Genomic DNA, 19,691 nt, shown 5'->3' on the forward strand with positions numbered 1-19,691 from the left:
TTGGAAAATCACAATGGGGACAGGGGATATTTCCTGGGGCTGCTGAGCAAGTAGAATCGTTGGTCATAGCATCAATGTGGTTGGACCAGAAAAGTTTGTCCACGATAGTGACGCCAAAGAACTTGAAGGTCTCCACCATTTCTACCTCAGTACCACTGATCTATTCAGGGATGTTTGCTCCAACTCTCCCACCCTCCTGAAGTCAGTGGTCAGCTCCATTGACACTAACATTGAGGGAAAGGTTAGACAGAGTAGATACAGAAAGGTTGTTTCTCACAGTGGGAGAGTCTAGGACAAGAGGACACCACTTCAGGATTGAAGGCGTCCACTTAGATCAGAAATGTATAGGAATTTGTTCAGCCAGAGGGTGGTAAACCAAAGGAATTAGTTGCCTCAGGCATTTGTGAAGGCCAGGTCATTGGGTTTGCAGAGATTGATGGTTTCTTGATTATCCAGTGATGGGGAGAAAGCCGGGCAGAAGGGCTGATTGGGAAAATGGATCACCTCATGATTGAATGGAGGGGCAGGCTTGACAGGCTGAATGGCTACTTCTGGTCCTGTATCTTATGGTAATCCTGACATCATGCCACCAGGCATGTTTGAGATATAGCCCACATTGATGGTGTCATCTTCAAATCTTGCATCTGGAGTGAAGAGTAACTGGCCACACAGCCAACTCCACAAAGTTGGTGGGTTGTGAGCAATTCTTGTTTAAATGAGCAACCAACCATTTTCTAGCCACTTGCTTTCTCATTTTAGTGGTGTGTTGACCAAACAATGTATAAATTATGCTCTGGTCACCACTGTTCATTTGAAGAGAGTGTGTGCCTTCAGCATAACTGTTTTCAACATCTCCAGCGAGCTATTTGGCAGTGATTGTCCAAAACAAGATGGTCATGCAGCTCTGTTTGTATATTAGGAGGAATAAAAATGCTTCCCTGCACACCACACTTGTTTTTTGTGTGTCAAAACACCGAAATGCTGGCAGATCTCAGCAGGTCTCACCTGCTATGGATGCCACAAGACCTGCTGAGTTCCGCCAGCATTTCGGTATTTTGACCACAATCACGGTGTCTGCAGACATTTCAAATATCACAAGCATTTTTAACTGTGAATTTACTACTCAGATTAGCCAACAATTCCAAAGTCCTTCACATCTTCCTCGCTCAAACACAAAACTGCCACTCCATTCCTTTTCCTTTTAAGGACATCTGCAAAAGAGAATACAAATATGCTCATTCAAGAGTTTTGGCTTTTAAATTAATTGACAGAAGCATTACTAGATTAAGTATAAATTTTAATTATAATATCTGCTGGACATACTCAAATTTTACTGGTGCTTAACACAATTTGTATCTATGCGCAAATATAATTGTATTTATTACAATTTATTTATCCATCATAAAAACTTAATGCGAGTGCAGTCTTATTTTATCTAGTGGAGTTTCCTAAGCACATTGTATTGATCAAATGCACCGTGAATCAACTCTGCATTTACTTGGCTCTAATTAGACTGAAAACTTTGCAGTATTGAAATTACAATTTTTGTTTTTTGCCCCTGCTGTTTCTCCAGGAGGAACAACACCAGCACAATGGGAAGATATAACAGGAACAACTCCGCTGTCATTTGTTAATGAGTGTGTTTCCTTCACAACAAATGTGTCGGCAAGGTATGGATCATGGAAAAAAAAACAGACTGTGCACGATTGGTCTTGTAGGATGGATCTAATTGCAGACATTTTGCAAACTAAATTACAATGACCCCGAGGGAAATGCCACAATAAATAGGGTGAATGGAAGCAGAAGGTTGTAGAGGGTTTCTTGTGATTTGAACAAGTGGGAAAATTTGTGGAAGGCAGAGTTCAGAATGGGGAAATGTGAGGCAATCCATTTTGGATGCAAGGAGGATACTTCTGCACATTTTCCAAATGGTCAGAGTTCAGAAGCTGTGGACATCAATGAGGAAGCAACCGCAGCAATTAATCGGAGCCAGTGAACAGATAGGGAGAAAAAGGAGGATAAACTTTTCTACAGTCATGTAAACCACTGGATAGACCTCATCTAGAGCTCTGTGTTTAGTTTTGAGCACCTAAACTCGGGTAAGGCACTGGTGATATAAGGCACCCCGAAACTTCACTTGGTTTATTGTGAGCAGTTTTAAGCTCCTCATTTGATGTTGGAGAGGATTCAAAGAACGTTCGCTCAAAGAATTCTGGGAATGAAAGGGTTTTCATATTTTAAATTTAAATTTAGATATACAGTGCAATAACAGCCCATTTCCCGGTATGTTTTGAATTGTGGGAGGAAATGGGAGCCCTTGGGTAAAACCCAGGCAGATGGGGGAGAACGTACAAAGTCCTTATAGACAGCGCAGGATTCCCAACCCCTGTCCTGATCGCTGGCACTGTAAAGGCATTGCCCTAACTGCTACATCAACCGTGCCACCCACTGAAGTGCATTTAACAGCTCTTGGCCTGTATTTGTTGGAATTTAGGAGAACAGAGGAGGGGGGGGGTATCTTGTTGAAATATTTCATACGTTGAAAGGTGTGGACAGAGAAGATGTCGAAAGATCCATGGTGTGAGAGTCGCAGACAAAAGGGCACAACTTCAGGGCTTAGAACAGAGATGTGTAGGAATTTTCTCAGCCAGAGTGTGGGAAATCTGTTGAATTTTCTTGCAACGAGCTGTTATTGGAAGCCAGGTCATTGGGGGCAGAGATTGATAGGTTCTTAATTAGCCAGGGCAGCAAAAGTTATGGGCTAAGTAGAAAAATAAATCAGCTCCTGATTAAATGGCAGGGCGCAGACTCAAAGGGCTGAATAGCCTATATCTGCTCCTATGTCTTACGGTCTTAAGATATATTCCCCATGGAAAGTTATGTGACACAGATTGAACATTGATAATGTTTAAATGAAAACAGATTTCTGTTCCTGAGTATATAGATGAAGAGTTTGTTCTTGAAGATTATAAAATCATTGAGGAATTTGATAGCATTGAAAGAGAGGAACATTTACCTCTTGTGGAACAGTGAAGAGAATATAAATAAAGTGGAGAGACTTCCAGCTCTGTTATCAGGAAACATTTCTTCACACAAACAGTGATCAAGATAGATTGAAAGACTTAGTAAGATAAGGATATTAAGGGATATAGACAATATCAGCGAGGTGGAGCTGAGAGACATCTGTCCAATTAAAAGGTGGATCTGGCTTGACAGGATCTTTACTCTTCTGGATGTAAACTCTTATTGAGCAAATCTTCACTGTATCTCCAGCAAGTAAATGGCAGACAATGAGTAAGATCCAAATAAAATGTTTGCTTTGTTTTGTCTGTGTTCAGGTTCTGGCTGATCGACTGTCGGCAGACCCAAGAATCTGTGAACTTTGCCACACAGGTTTACAGAGAGATTATCTGTGTACCGTATATGGCCAAATTTGTAGTTTTCGCCAAATCACTTGATCCGATCGAGGCACGATTGCGATGCTTCTGCATGACAGATGACAAGGTGGACAAAACGTTGGAACAGCAGGAAAATTTCACAGAGGTTGCAAGGAGCAGGGATGTTGAGGTATCGCAATGAAGACTGAAGAGGTTTAATGGGTAGACAGTCTGGAGGAGACATAAAAAATTGGTGAAGGGTATTCTCCCTGCAAATTTGACATGAGAGAAGCTAAGAAAATAACACTCTGCGAGGAATAGGGAAGCTGGTAGCAGAAATCAGTAGATTTTTTTTGCACATTTTTCCACTGGTCTCTGTACCCAGGTGATTCAATAAATTGAAGCATTTTTTTAAAAAAAAAGCTTTGATGTTCTGCTTTGCAAAATCAAACCCATGGGACTTATTTTTTACTTTGAGAAATATACAACTAGATTGCCCATATTACTGAATCAACAGTTTTTCAAAGATTTTGATTAATTCTATCTTATTTAATGCAACATTTTATTGCACTTGACCAACTAATATTTGATTAAAACTGCCAAATTATTCCTCATACCTGTCCTCGCTCCTTTCTCTCCTTCCTTTACCCTTCTTCTCTCCTAATTTTACCCTTCTCCTTCCTAGACTGAAGCTCGTGGGAAAGATAATTAATGTATTCGATGCGCTTTATTTACGAAGCCACAATTATTTTTACCTGAATGGCCTATGTTTCTCCAGGTATTGGAAGGCAAGCCGATTTATGCAGACTGTTTTGGCAACCTTGTGCCCCTTACAAAAAGTGGACAGCATCATCTGTTCAGTTTCTATGCCTTTAAAGAGAATAGACTTGCACTGTTTGTCAAGGTATATAGCAAATCATTATTTACATGTTAAAAGATTATAATACATTAAGATATTTCTAGTTACTTTATCAAAAGCTACCTGGAAATTTTGTAGTTAGCTTCATTTGGTCTAGTATACAGTAACTCCCCAACTTACGACCAACTCGATTTAGGTCCATCTGCACATACAACCGAATATTTTACAAAAATAAAGAAAAAATAGAAAATTGACATGGATTTTGTTGTATTTGACAAACTATAACGGATACAGAGTATGTATAATGATTTCTGTGTACATGCGCAAGTGGGTTCGCGTATTGGAGTGCGGTTGGCACATGCACAAGAGTTAAGGGTGCAAATTCAATATCATTAGGGCGCTTAACTCTCGTTGCTTGCACCAAGTGCACTCCAATATGCGAATCCACTAAAACATGCACCAACTGAAGACTCGCGCATGTGCCAACTGAACTCCAGAATGTGATTCCAAGGCATATGCACAAACCAGCGACTCACGCACATGCGCACAGGAATCACGAGGGCTGCACCAGCCTCAGGACCCCAGGACCCCGATTAACAAGATAAGCATGGACCAGAGGTGGAAAGATTTGCCAAGGTTGATCGACAAGTTCAGGAAGCTTTAAGCTGTCATTGTCAAATCTACAAGGAAAAATAGATTTGATTAAAAAGTTTGCTTTAAGACTTTAGTACTCCATGCGCACGGACAAAATTCTAACTTTATGTCCATTTCGAGATACAACCGATCCTTTGGTCCCAATTATGGTCGTAAGTCGGGGCGTATCTGTACTTCATTCTTAATTTTCACATTCTCTTTGATTATATTCAATATGTTCAGCTATCCTAATAATAAATTTCCATAAATAGGTGTTAAGTTTGAGTACATAACTCACTCATTTCACTCTTTCATTGATTTCCTCATTTGTGTGTCAATCTCAAATTCTGAACTGTATTAACAGGTACGAGATACAACTCAAGAACCTTGTGGACGATTATCCTTCATAAAAGAGCCAAAATCTACAAGAGGTCTTGTACAACATGCTATTTGCAACCTAAATATCACACTACCTTTGTATAACAAGGTAAAGAATCCATTTTTCATTCAACATAAAACCCGATATAAGAGAGCTGATGGTTTGTTGTTTATAATACACAAAGGGGAAATGTTTGAATATTGTTACTGGTGACAGCAAAAGATGAGAGGCTGAAATGTGATAACTATTTGGTGAGTTAGACATGAGCACCAGAGAAATGTTCACCTTAGTGAAGAGCTCCTATCATATTTAATAGATGATCCTGTCCATCTCACAGACTTTGATTACCATTTTAAATAAGCCAATTGTATGCCTCCGAGTAACTTCAATTGTTCAGTGATGGACTTGGGAGGCATTACCAAATTGGGTCATTGATGATTTAAAATTGTCCCTCGCCTTTTTTTTAATGAAGTGCATGGTGCACAAGTTCATGGCTGTGACGTATTAAACTATTTATTGTTTAAATAGAGTCTTGCGTGAGTTCAGTGTGGGATGCAGCAGTGGCTGAAGCTATTATAATGGCGCAGACCAGGCTTTTTGTTTTCCGAACTGCAGGCTCTAAAAGTTCCAACCTTGAACATACCATCAGTTGCAATTGTTACCTTCCATTCAGTCGAGCAACTTCACAAAGGTCACAGTTGATTTAAATTGTTTTCTGTGCTTCTAATTCCATGATATTAAGAAGCCCCTCCTAAGGTAGAGTTAACACGTTATTTTAGAGGCACTCTTTGATAGGATCTGCTCCAAAGGTTTTGCATAATGTAGCTGTAAAGAATTTTGAGCACCAAAATTGCAAGAGAGAAACCATCCATGCTGATTGTGTATCATGTTATTATTATTATATCAGTCTATTCCTCTGCAGGCTTCATCTAACCCTGACACTCTATTGTCCTATTCCTTCACCTTAAAAGGCATCTATGGTCTCTCCCTCAGTTACTTCATGTGGGAGGAAGTTTTCATTCAGAACAGTGAATGATACATTTTCTTCTGAAGTTTTTGATTGTTCACTTTATTTTCTGTGGGCTGTGCAGAAGATTCCCATTTCCCTTCCTATTCATTGTGAAGGGAAAAATAGAGCAAGCATGTGATGGGCCAGCCACCATTCAGACACTGGACACCGGGCTCCATTCAGACACCAGGACACTGGGCATCATTCAGACACCGGGTACCATTCAGACACCAGGACATTGGGCACCATTTAGACACCAAAACACTGGGCACCATTCAGACACCAGGACATCGGGCACCATTCAGACACCAGGTACCATTCAGACACCAGATGCCATTCAGACACTGGGCACCATTCAGACACCGGGCACCATTTAGACACAGGGAATCATTCAGACACCGGCACCATTCAGACACCAGGCACCATTCAGACACAGGGCATCAATCAGACACTGGCATCATTCAGATACTGGACACCATTCAGACTCTGGGCACCATTCAGACACCAGGCACCATTCAAACATCGGCCACCATTTAGTCACAGGGCATCATTCAGACATCGGCAACATTCAGTCACCGAACACCATTCAGACATGGGACACCATTCAGAAACTAACCTGGCCAGACTTTAATATTGACCTCTCCCCAAATTTTATTGAATGTCTTTTCATTTCTGCAACGAATCCTGAAGATGTCATAGGTATATTTTTAATGTTTGTCCTTCAGATGGCCTAAAGAAATGTTTGGCCAGGCAACATATTTATCCATGTTTCCCTTGAGACAAATTGACTTTAATCTCCTTAACCATGGCAACATAATTTTGGCATCAACAGTGTTGTACACATTATCAATAGCTCTATCCTTTGCAGATTTGTCAGCTTCTCTTGTGGAGATGGGCTGATATAGGATGTTAATATAGATCCACACATCTATGAATGAAAGATCTAATTAAATTTTCGTACATTTGACATTGTTGATCCAGTATCTCAGCTGTATTTCAAAGTTGGTGACATAGATGCCAGATACTGGGGTTCCTGAACCATAATAAAACAGTCTTGAAAATGGGGAGGTAAATTAAAGGGTTTGAGATTTTTAAATGATGGGTTTTGCAATACACATCCAGCAGAACCTCACAATTGAAGCCATCCTGATGAATTGTTTCAGAGGTTCACGGGGTAGATCTGATAGGTTGTCACGGAGCCTGGTGATGCTACTGCAACGTTGAATATCTCATTTATTCAAAGGAAGAGACATATTGTGACAACTATCACCCGAAGAGAACAGCTTCACGTGAACAAAAAGCTATTTTGAAATCTCAGCCTCTCTGCCCCATCTTGCCAACCCGAAAGCACATTTATGCTCTCATCGCCAGCTACTGGATCCCAGAGCTTCAGATTCACAAATTAATTATTTCCCATTGTCATTCAAGAAAACCAAATTCCAAACAGGTCTTGTATGAACTCCTCTTGTAAATCTATTATAATGACATGCAAAACTGATTGACTTTAAAATCGTTTGCATCTTTTCCGCACATGTTGCTCGACTATAATATTGTGATGAACCTGCTGAGATCTGAATTGCCGATTGTTGCTGCAGTAAAATAAAGCATCTTTAGAGAGCATGTGGCCCTTATCTCTTCAATCTACCATCTCCCTAAATTTTGATTCTTAATCTTCCATTATCAGAGGAATGTTGGCAGATGCTGCTGCAGGTGGTCATTTTGAAAGCTGTCCTAGAATCTCTTTCATGTCGTCACCCCACCATCAGGATCAATTTGCCTCACATTGTGCTAAGAAATTGCTCAAGTATTGTGACCCGTGTATTTGTTCTATTTTGACAGAAACTTCAACCAGATGCTAACCCATCTTAAGTTTCAGATTTCAGATTCCATTCATTTTTATGTATGTAAAATACATGACAGAGCACTGCTGACATCTTGTGCCACGCGGGTATCATCCAAGCCTCCCAGTCTGCCCTGCTACATTGAACCCGAAACATTGGTTATATCCCTTTGTTTCCAATAGGTACTGGGAAACCTGCTTGAGTTTCTCCAGCACTTCAGTGTGTTGTCCATAAGAAGTTCTCCTTTGTTTGCCCTGCAATGATAAACAAAAAGTCACCAATTAAGCCAGCACCATTATTAAAGTAAGGAAGAGAAGCAAAAGAGAGTCCCTTCAGAGACATCGAGTAGCTGTGGATCTTTTCGCATCTGCGGATGTAGCTGTCTCTGGCATCCCTATTATCTCTGTGGCAGTGGTGAACCTATGCTCAAATCCTCCTTGACCCCTGATTCTGAAACCCCAGTCGTCAGCGCTCAAGGCCTTTTGGAAGGCTTTCTTGCCAATACACCTATGTGAATCCTGATTCTTGGTTTAAAGAAGCCAGTATCCTGAGGGGGCCTGAGCTCCAGCCTGCCATAATTGCTTGCACTGCATCCAACAACCAGCCACTACGATCGCCTATAGAATGGGCCCTTGCTCTCCTGGTCGATTGCTATGGTTTTGCATCCCTTCAAACTTCTTCAGAGCCTCTTTGAAGTGGTGAGGTGGGAGGGGAGGGTGTGTACTCCCTCTCTGGCACTGATCCTCTGGTACCCTGGTGCCCGCAAACCTTCATTTCCAGCTGCTGACTGTGAACACCACCATCATCTTGGATCGTGGACCTCCAAGGGCTTTGATGAGATAAACTACCACTGGCTCCGTTTTCTCCCAGCAATCAATTCTGCACCAGGGACTGTGTTTCTAAACAATCGCATTAGACACCACATCTGCAGGCTGAATCACATCATGCAGCATGATTTTATCTGCACTGCTTATGTGTCCCCTTGGAGGTATTCTGGTTCCTGAATATGAGTGTGTCAGCAATCATTAAAAAATATTTTATGGTTATGGCTCAATGAGATTGAATATAGATTTCTACACTCTGAAAATAGGCCCTTCAGCCCTCCTTGTAAATTCTAACCAAAGCAAATCCTATTTGCCTGCACTTGCCCTATATCCTTCTAAACCTTTCTTATCCATGCACAGGGCCAAATGGCTTATTCCTGTGCTTTTTCTTCTTTTTCACAACTTTTCCTTAAGTTGCTTGTCTCTCCCTGCAAAACGTTTGTGTGCAGGAAGGCAAGCTTTCAACTTCACTGTGGAAATAAAGGTACTGATGTGGATTTAGTTGAAATGGAAAATAATATTGGTTTTTGCAGGTGCCAATTATCAAAGGAGAAAGCCAGTTGTCTGACTGAAATATAGAAGTATAGAGCCCTATTGAACATCTTTTCCAAAACTTTACATCCAGCAATATCTCATAAAATTATCACTTTGGTAGCTGACAGGTGATTGCAAATTAGGTGGGTCTTTGCTGTTTACCCTAAAAGTACAAAGGTATTTTGATCTTGTGCAAAATATTTCACTCGCATAAAAAATGCAAATAAATCTGGGATAATTGGAAAGTCAAGCTCTGACTTGATCAGTCATGATCTGTGGATAGTGTCGTGGGTTTACTTCTGTGGCAGAGCAGTCAAACATTATCTGTGAAGGCCTGGTCTATTTTTCTTCTCTTTCATTGTCCAGAGTAGGACAAAACTTGTAAACTGATCCTCAAATCTAAAAATCCTTTATATTATTGTGCATGGTGTATTGGTGACGTTATCACACATGTTGAACAGTTGCAATCTTTTTTGCCCTTCCTTTGCGATGTTAATACGATGCTCACTTATTTTTGTGCTGCATTGCATCTTTCGGAATAACTTGCTGTGCTGATGAGCTGTAACTCCTTTATGCCTGTTTTAAGTCTCTGCTGCTGCAACCCTGATTATTCCGTGCTCTGCCTGTTCTTTTTTATTTGCCTCTTGTCAACTTTGGATGGGAAGGAGTCAGATTCAGACCAGGAGCAAGAAGAAGAGGTAATTTTAACAGTGCTATTCTGTTCCTATGTAACTACATTCCACTAATATTCTAACAAGGCCTGGCATTAATTCCACCATGTAATTCTGATCGTTTTGCCAATGGTGCAGTTTTATCTCTCACTAACTTTGATTTTTTTTAAAAATTCTGGCTTTGATTTCAATTGAAAATAAATTTGATTTCTTTAAAATGAAATAAATCCAGCAGTTTGCTGGGCAATTTCTGACAGCCATCTGCACAATAATGATCATTTTAGAAACTATGATGAATATTCAAACCTGCACCATTACATCAATATCCTGTTCTATCTGAAAGACATGGATTTATTGCGATGGAATTTGACTGGGAATCCTGCTGAAGCAAACATTATTCAGTTGTAATCTTTCATTTGGCAACTGCAAGCCACTCGCTACCTTTAAAATGGGAGAGAGACTTGGGCGGGGCTAAGAGATGATAGGATATTGGCCAAACGAAGGTGGAAGAGGTGGATAGACAGGTAGGGGATGAGGATGGTGGTCGATGGTGGTGGTAGTGGGAGCGACCATTTAAGAGAAAAGTAAAATGGAAACTGTTGAACTGGATTGGGGTAAGAAACTGAAAACTTCAATGTTCATGCCATGGGCTTTTTTGCAGCAAGGCAGAATTTGAAATGTCGTTCCTTCAGTTTACGTTTACATTTGACCTCACCCTGGAAATGGATGGAGTGGAGGACTGGCATGTCTGTATGGAGAAAGATGAGCAGAATTAAAATGGCTGGTAACTGGGAGTTCCAGTTTGGCCTGATGGACAGAACACAGGTGCTTGGCAAAGCAGTCACCCAATCAGTGCTTGGACTCACCACTGAACCCTAATGTGGTCACACCAAATGCACAGAATGCAATCAATTAGGCTTATTTCAAAAAAATACATTTAAAATTTAGACATAGGCATGATAACAGGCCATTTGGGCCCACAAGTCTGTATTGCCCAGTTTACACCCCATTAACCAACACTCCTGGTACATTTCAAGGGGTGGGAGAAAACCAGAGCCCCCAGGGAAAACCCACGTGAACACGGGGAGAACATTACCAACTCCCTCTTCATTATGTTCTTCCATGCTGCTGAGAATTGTACCATTAACCATGTATTTGGCCTTCAATCTTCCAAAATGTATTAATACATACTTTTCCGGTCTGAACTCTATCTGCTCTTCTCAGTCCAACTCTTCATCCTGTCTCTATTCCATGGCAAACTACAACAACCTTCTACTCTATCCACTGCACCTCAATCTTCAAACATACTCACCCACCCCTCCACTTCTTTCTCCAGGTTATTCCCAACTGCAGAACAACACTAGTCGCCAATCTCCAGTCAGAATACACTCCATCTACTCCCACCTTCTGCCTCAGAAGCTCAGCAGGCACAAGACTGGTCAATACTTGGAGGGGAGACCACCTATGAACACCAGGTGCTGTAGGATTCTGTGAGGGGCACCGGACAAATCGGTAACTCTGTCTGCCTTGCCTTACGGTGGACAAAAGTTAAAGAATTTCATGTATGTTATTTTCTAAATGTGTGGACAGATTAAATTCACTTCCACGCAGCCAAATTTCCATGCGTTGTAGTTTGATGAAAGGTCCCATCCCAAAACATTGATTGCCCATTTCTCACCATGGATGCAGTCTCTCCAGCTTCTGAGTGTTTGCTCATAAATTCCAGCATCTGTAGTTCTTGTGCTTCTTCTGTTCGCCCTCTTGTCCTTGCCAAACGCTCATCCCTGTTCCTGTTGCATATGCTACGGAATCACCGTCAGAATCTAACGTGTTGCTGTATTAAAACTCCACACCCTAAGGTCACTCAGGTCACTTCTGGTCCAGAATGGGCGGCAGAGTTATCACAGCGCTGTTATAGCGCCAGCGATTGAAACAGGGGTTCGAATCCCAAGCTGTCTGTGAGGAGTTTGTATGTGCTCCCCGTGTCTGTGCGGGTTTCCTCCCACCGTTCAAAACGTACTGGGGGTTGTCTGTTAATTGGGCAGCACGGACCCGTGGGCCAAAGGGTCTGTTATTGTGCTGTATGTCTAAATTTAAATTTAGAACTGCAGTTACGGCTAAGTACAAGTGAAATTATCCCAAGCGTGGTAACTAATCACATAATGCTCCTCACGTGAATAATTCAGATAATAACCAGATAGGTTAAAAAATTATGTGAGCCCAAAAGTTTGGTCTTAAAGTCTATTGATATCTGCTATCCTTGCAGAGAAATTCCCCTACAAATTAACTGATGGGCAACATCCTTTAACTATTAGTGCTCACTTGATTGAAAATGTTGTTGCACTATATGATGTCCTCTTTAGCTCTTTTGCATTTGCAAATCAATCTTTTGCTCAGATCAAGATCCTTTCACAACGATCTGGAAATTCAACCTGGCAAAGTGCCAATAAGGCCGTGGAGATGCTCCGATTTTATCTCCCACTGGCAGCTGTCAGTTTGCAAAGTCAGTGTGAGAAGAATTGATGGACCTGTCCAAGAGTAAGGTATTGGGTTTCAAAGGTGAGGAATGAAACTGTTGGGATTGCTCTAGAGCGTCTGATGAGCTGAATGGCCTCCCTCGATATTGTTGCAACTTCGGAAGCAGTGGGTTTTCCACGTGAGGAATGTTTGGAAAGATGCCATTCACAGCCTTGTTTTTTTGTGCATTACAGAAGAACGTGAACAATAAAGTTCTCTGGAGGAACTCAGTGGGTTAAGCAGCAATTGTCGGGGGGGTGGGGGGAGGGGGAAGAATTGTTAACATTTCTGGTTGAAACCCTTCATCAAGTCATTTAAGTAATATTGACCTTGGACAGTTAGGCATTCCCAAACACTTTTGACTTCCTCTTGCTGTGCCACCAAAATATCTACTTTTATCTTTTAGGTTCTACTCACTGAACAGACTTGTCTCAGCTTTGATGTGCACCTATCCTGGCCTGCGACCTTGTTCAAATATTTTTTTTCCTTCAAAATAAGCTCCTGGTACCTTTCACCAATCACTTCCATAGCAAAAGTACTGTTGCCTCCACCTTTGATCCCCATGATAAACGTTAGTTTTCTCTTCCCCTCCCACCACCAACCTGTCTGACCTTGCGACACCAGACTCCACTCTTCCCAATCCTAGTCACAATCTTGACAGGGCAAGAAAATGCCTGCTGTCACTGCACCCTTCATCCTTCTCACTGCTACAATAACGATCCCCCCAGTTTTTCTCTCCCTTACTTTCTCATTTAACTCCAGCTTCTAGCTTGGGGTATTGCTATCCCCCACTCCATTGGCCAAGTGAGCGCTGCTCTTTGATAACATGTCAAGCTATGAGTGTTCATAAATGTGAGGAGGAATAAGATGGAGTTTTCAAAATAATCCTTCAAATTCTCATGCAATAAAGAGACTAACATGCCAATTACCTTCTGAACTGCTGGCTGAATCTGCATGTCAATTTTCAGTGGTTTTTGTACACAACACCATTCAATATCTCAACAGAAATATTTTGCTTTTCCATTTTACCTACAAAGGTGGATATCTTATCCTGCAGGCTTGATATTTCCACCTCCCATGTTCTTGCCAACTGATGTCCACATGCTGAGGCCTCCCTGCATCCCCCTCATGGCCCCCACTGCTTCCTCATTTTGTAGTATCCAATCATCGCTGTAAATTGCAGACAGCTGCTGTAGGTACAGGTTGCCAATCTCAAAAAATGACTCTCTGTTCAGCATTTTCTCATTTCTTGAAGAAGGGCTCAAGCCAGAGACATGTACCTCCTTTGGACGCTGCGATAAATGCTGAGTTCTTCCAGCATTTCTGTGGTTTACCACACAGTGTCAGCAGACTTTCGTGTTTTACTATCTGTTTTCTGTCCATTTACTAATTGTCGGTCCCTCGATACCATGCACTCAACAGTACTCTCAATACCATGCACTCCAATTCTATTTAATGATCTCTTGTGAGGCACCTTATGGAAGGTCATCTGAAAATCACAGTCTATTTCTTTAACTGGCTCACCCTTACCGAATCTGCTTATTCTAAACTTATAAGATTTCAATCGGCTTGTCAAATGCACATGGATTTTAACAAATCCAATGTTTTTGTTTCCCAATAGTCTAAGTTCCTGAAAAAAAAACCAATGCTAGTATTTTCCCAACTACTGATTAATCAATCAATCCTTGTTTTCTCTTGCACCCTTTCCAATGTGATAATTTTCGATTTTATGCCTCTAAACAGGAGGATGGCTAATATTGGACCTTTATTTGAGTTGAGCTCTAATAAAGAACCATGCCAGGGAATGACAGGACAATGAGCACACATCACTGATGGGCGAATTATTGGTAGGGATTCTAAGAGACAGGATCTATCTGTATTTAGAAAAGCAAGGACTGAAGTGGGATAGTCAGTATGACTTTGAGCATGGGAAATCCAGTCTCACAAATGTAGTTTTTTTTTGAAGAGTTGACATGGAAGATTGATGAGGGCAGAGCAGTAGAATCTGTTTACACAGAATTTAGCAAGGCCCTTGACAAAGCCCTATATAGTAGATTGGTCCAGAGGTTGAGATCACATACAATCCAGGGTGACCAGCTAATTGGATACAATAGGAGTGAGAGGATGGTAGTGAACAGTTTATTATCATTAGGATATTATGATATTGCACAGGCTAATCTGTTTATTGATCCATCTTCACCAACTTAACCTAAACATAGAACAGGACACCTTCTTGTCTATGCCAGACATGATATCCAAATTAAACTAAAACTCTGATACTTGCACATGAAATATATTTCCTTCATTTTCTACAAATGTATGTGTTTATTGAAAAGCCTCTTAAATGCTGTTCTTGTATCTGTTTCCACCATTACTCCTGGCAGCCCATTCCAGGCCCCTACTATTCTGTGTATTTATAAAACAATGCCCACACATCTCCCTGTATCCTCTATCTCTCCTTAATTACATGTCATCTGGTGTCTGATCCTTTTACCCTGGGGAAAAGATTCTGACTGTCACCTCATCAATGCCTCTCATGGTTTTATAAACTTCTGTGGGTCGCCCCTCAGCTTCCGACACTCCAGTAAAAACAACTCAAAGTTTTCTAAACTGTCCCCATAACACACACCCTCTAAACCAGGCAATTCCCTGGTAAAGCTCCTGTACCCTTTCTGAAGCATCCGGATCCTTCCTTTGATGGGATGAGCCGAATTGCACACAGTATTCCAAGGGCTGGCTAACCAAAGGGTTAAATAGCTGTAACATGACTCACTTTTGTAATTAATGCCATGCCCCTACTTTACCATCCGATCAACTTGCATCACCTCTTTCAAGGAGTTATGGGCCTCAACCTTTACATTCCTTTGCACATCGATGCTTTAAGGATCTTGCCATTCACTATATACTTTGCACTTTCATTGGATGTCCCATGGGGCAAAATTTCATACTGGGCCACCTGCTATTTCTCTGCCCTGATCTGTACCCTCTGCACTGTCCATAACTCCACCAATTTCTTTTATCCATCATTAATATACTAATCTTCCCACCTACTTTTACATCTAGGTCATTTATATATAGATATACATATCACAAATAACAGAGGTACCAACACAACTCCCTGCAGAAGATCATGACAAGGAAAGGGGTGGTACGGTTAGCACAACAGTGCAACGCTGTTACAATGCCAGCAACCGGGGCTCAAATCTGGCGCTGTCTACACTTTCCCCATGTCTGTGTGGGTTTCCTCCAGATGGTCCGGTTTCCTCCCACCCTTCAAATAAAAATGTCCCGGGGGTATTGCTCAATTGGGTGACATGGGACAGTGGGCTGAAAGGGCCTGTACCCGTGCTATATGTCTAAATTTAAATATAAACACCATTGGTCACAGGCCACCAGCCAGTATAATGGCCTCAAACTATACGGTCTGTCTTGGATGAGTCATATCCAAGCTATCAGCTCACTGTGGATCCCATGCATGTCTATCTTCAGGATCAGCACCTTGTCAAATATCTTACTGAAGTCCACTTTGTCAGCATTTACAGCGGCATCTCTTCATCAAAAAACTCAATCAAATTGCCAAGACATGATCTGCCACTCTCAAACCCATGCTTTGACTGTCTTTAATCTGTCAATGACTTTCCAAATGTGTATAGATCTGTACTTAACTACCCTCTTCATTAAAAGAATTGCTGGAGGAACTCAGCAGTTACACAGCATCCATTACTGGAAACCTCTGACTAAATCACAAAATCTGTTTACACTTTCAAAGTTTCATCAAAACTTGGTCAAATTTTCACTTCAACTTTTACTCCATGAAGAATAAAATTGACTTATTTGGGTTTTCCTTCGTTTTCATTGATATGGCAATGCACTAAAGCGAAGGGTCTGGGCCCACGTTAACAGGTGTACACTTTTGCCCTCTGTTGGGAGTTGAGAAATCTGTGAGGTTGGAGCCTTGCATTGGTGTTTACCGGCATCATTTGTGCTCTAGTGTTTTACATTTTGTAAAATTTAAATTTAAATGTACATTTTAAAAATGTAGATGTATCGCACGGTAACAGGCCATTTCAGTCCACGAGTCCATGCCGCACAATTTACACCCCATTAACCTACACCCTCGGTACGTTTTGAACGGTGGGAGGAAACCGGGCCCCCTGGGGAAAACCCACACAGCCACGGGGAGAACATACAAAGTCCTTGCAGACAGCATGGGATTCGAACCCTGGTCCCTATTGCTGGCACTAGAAAGGCGTTGCACTAACCACTACACCAATCACGCTGCCTCATTACAGAGTACTGCTCCAGTACTGTTACAGAGTGATAACGTCACACAGTACAGAAACAGGCCCTGCAGCCCCACTCTGTCCCTGCTCATCATCATACCCATTTGTACCTGATCCAGAACTTTCTATGCTTTGGCATTTCAAGTACTTTTGCGATTACTTTTTAAATTTTAAATGTTATATCTGCCTCCTCCATCCCTGAGGCAATGCGTTCCAATTTTTAACCAACATCTGGGTGAAAAACTTTCCTCTGTGATGAACCATCAGTAATTCACAAAAGTCTGAGTGGTGAAACAATCAGGCTTTTAATAGCTAAAGACTGGAACACTATCAACAACCACCCACCTCCTTGATTAATCAAACCAAAAGTAAAAGGGTGGCCTGCAAGGGCCTATGGGTAGGATCAGTCTTGGGTGGTGTGTCCAGTCAGTAGCAGCCATTCCTGGTGTAACAGTGGTTTACCACACCCAGTTCCCCTTAATTCTCTTACCCTTTACCCTTATCCTGCGCCTCTGGTCTTTGCTATGGGAAAATCAACTAATTAGCCTACGAATGCTGCTCATAATTTTGTATAATTATGGTGAAATATCTGAAATTGTACATGGTCGTTCAGTGTGACCAGCAAGGTGTTATAAAGTTGTATCACAACCTACCTGCCCTTGCATCCTGTGCCCTGGCATGTGAAGACGAGTAACTGAAATGCCTTCTTCAACACCTTACCTATCCATGTTGCTACCTTTAGAGATCCTTGGACTTGTACACCAAGAACTTTCTGTTCTCAATCCACCTGTGGGGCTCCACCAATGACGATATGCCCCACCCTGATTTGTCCTTCCGAAGTGCAGTTCTCAGGATAAAATTCCATCTGCCGTTGCTCTGCACATCTCAACATTAATATTATCCTGTAGTCTATTATTCTGCCGCCATTTTATGTAATCTATAAACTTGCTATTCACGTGCCCAGAATTAGGACGGCAGAGCGGTTAGTGCAACACCTTTACAGTGCCACCGATCGGTTCCAGACTGAGGTTCAAATCCCACACTATCTGTAAGGAGTTTGTATGTTCTCCCCGTGTCTCCGTGGGTTTTCCCCGGGGTCTCTGGTTTCCTCCCACCATTCAAAATGTACCGGAGTTCTAGGTTAATGGGGTGGAAAATGGCAGCACAGGCCCATGGGCTGAAATGGCTCGTTACTATGCTGTATGTCTAAATTTTAAAAAAATTAAAATTTCATATCCAGATGATTAATTTATATAACAAACAACAAGGTTTTCAGCACCGATCACGGTAGTCTGCTATCAGTCACAAGTTTCTGCCACCAGAATAACACTTAGTTACCATCCTCTGTCTCCTTGTACCAAGCCACGTTTGGATCCAATTTTCCAACTTGAACTGAATCTCAAGAGCTCAGATCATTTGGACCAAAAATCTTATTCAAAACTAAAATTGATCACTTGATTGAGCACCCCCACTACAACAGCAAGGACCACAAAGTGGTTAACCAATTCAAATCCACACCCCACTGCCACACTGACATGTCTGTCCACGGCCTCGTGCTGCCAAGTTGAGGCCACCCACAAATCGGATGAACAACACCTTAAATTCTGTCTCAGCTGCCTCTACCCAGACAGCATCAAGATCGACTTCTCCATTTTCTGTTATCCCCCCCCCCCCCCACCAAGTCTTCTCTCCTTTCCTCATCCCTCGGTCTCTCTTCTCTTATCAGAGCTACCTTTCTTCACTCGCAATTTTCTCCCCATCACTTCTCAGCTTACTCTTCTACACTTCCACATGTGCCCACTCATTTGCCCTCCCAAAGGAGGGCTCAGGCCTTCTCCTTTCTATGGAAGCTGCATGACCTGCTGACTTTCTCCACCACTTTTTGTTGACTGAGTTAAAATGAGAGATTGGATAGGACAGGTCTATTTTCCCTGGGGCAAAAGCTGTTGAGAGGTATTGTGATAGAGGTGTCGGAATCAGGTTTATTGTCATGAACATGTGTCAGGAAATTTTGGGGCAGCAGTATTGTGCAGAATTACTACAAAATTACCATTTCTTAAATAGGTTTTAAAAAATTTAAAAATAATTAGTGCGAAAATAATTAGTGTCCATTCAGAAATCTGATGGTGGAGGGGAATGAGCTGTTTCTGTTTCTACTCCTGTCCCTCCTTCCTGATGGCCTGCTTGAGTGCTGAAGGTCCTTAATGCTAGAGGCTGCTTTCTTAAAGATGTTCTTCATGGAGTGAAGACTGATGCCCATGATGGAGGTATAGGGAATTATGAGGAGCAGAGATAAGGTGGCTGGTCACCTTGTAAGGGGGAAACTACAGCTGGAGTTAAAATGAGAGAAAGGATGGTTTAGATTTATTGTTAGAGCACATACATGACATCACATTCAACCCTGAGATTCCTTTTTCCTGCGAGTGCGGTAGAATCACGACTAAATGATAGTGGGACAAAAAAACTGCCCACAGTGTAAACATGTCAACAAAGAAATGTAAACAGATAACAAATGTAAACAAATTGTGTGTAATACAGAGAGAATAAAAAAAGGAAATCAATAAATTGCACAGGTAAGAGTCCTTAAACGAGTCTCTGATTGAGTTGGTTGTTGAAGAGTCTGATGGTGGAGGGGTAGCAGCTGTTCCTGAACCTGGTGGTGTGAGTCTTGTGGCATCTATACGTCTTTCCTGATGGAAGCAGTGAGAACAGGGTGTGTGCTGGGCCTTTGATGTTTGCTGCTGCTCTCCGATTGCAGCGTTCC

The 19,691-nt window shown here is 41.7% G+C and overlaps 1 protein-coding gene across 9 annotated transcripts in view; it reads left to right on the forward strand.

Annotated features, from left to right (window-relative positions):
- Window positions 1–19,691, forward strand: part of LOC138758165 (ankyrin-2-like) — a 355,676-nt gene that overhangs the window by 228,734 nt on the left and 107,251 nt on the right. For 8 of the 9 annotated variants that reach the window (XM_069926699.1, XM_069926701.1, XM_069926704.1 and 5 more), the window contains 5 exons: window positions 1,574–1,670; window positions 3,339–3,567; window positions 4,156–4,281; window positions 5,234–5,356; window positions 10,122–10,154. In XM_069926699.1, coding sequence (XP_069782800.1) covers window positions 1,574–1,670; window positions 3,339–3,567; window positions 4,156–4,281; window positions 5,234–5,356; window positions 10,122–10,154 — 608 coding nt within the window. The remainder of the gene's footprint in view (window positions 1–1,573; window positions 1,671–3,338; window positions 3,568–4,155; window positions 4,282–5,233; window positions 5,357–10,121; window positions 10,155–19,691) is intronic. The other variant, XM_069926700.1, reaches the window with a different exon arrangement.

This window comes from Narcine bancroftii, chromosome 3 (genome assembly GCF_036971445.1).
Source record: "Narcine bancroftii isolate sNarBan1 chromosome 3, sNarBan1.hap1, whole genome shotgun sequence".
NCBI classification, from domain to species: Eukaryota; Metazoa; Chordata; class Chondrichthyes; order Torpediniformes; family Narcinidae; genus Narcine; species Narcine bancroftii.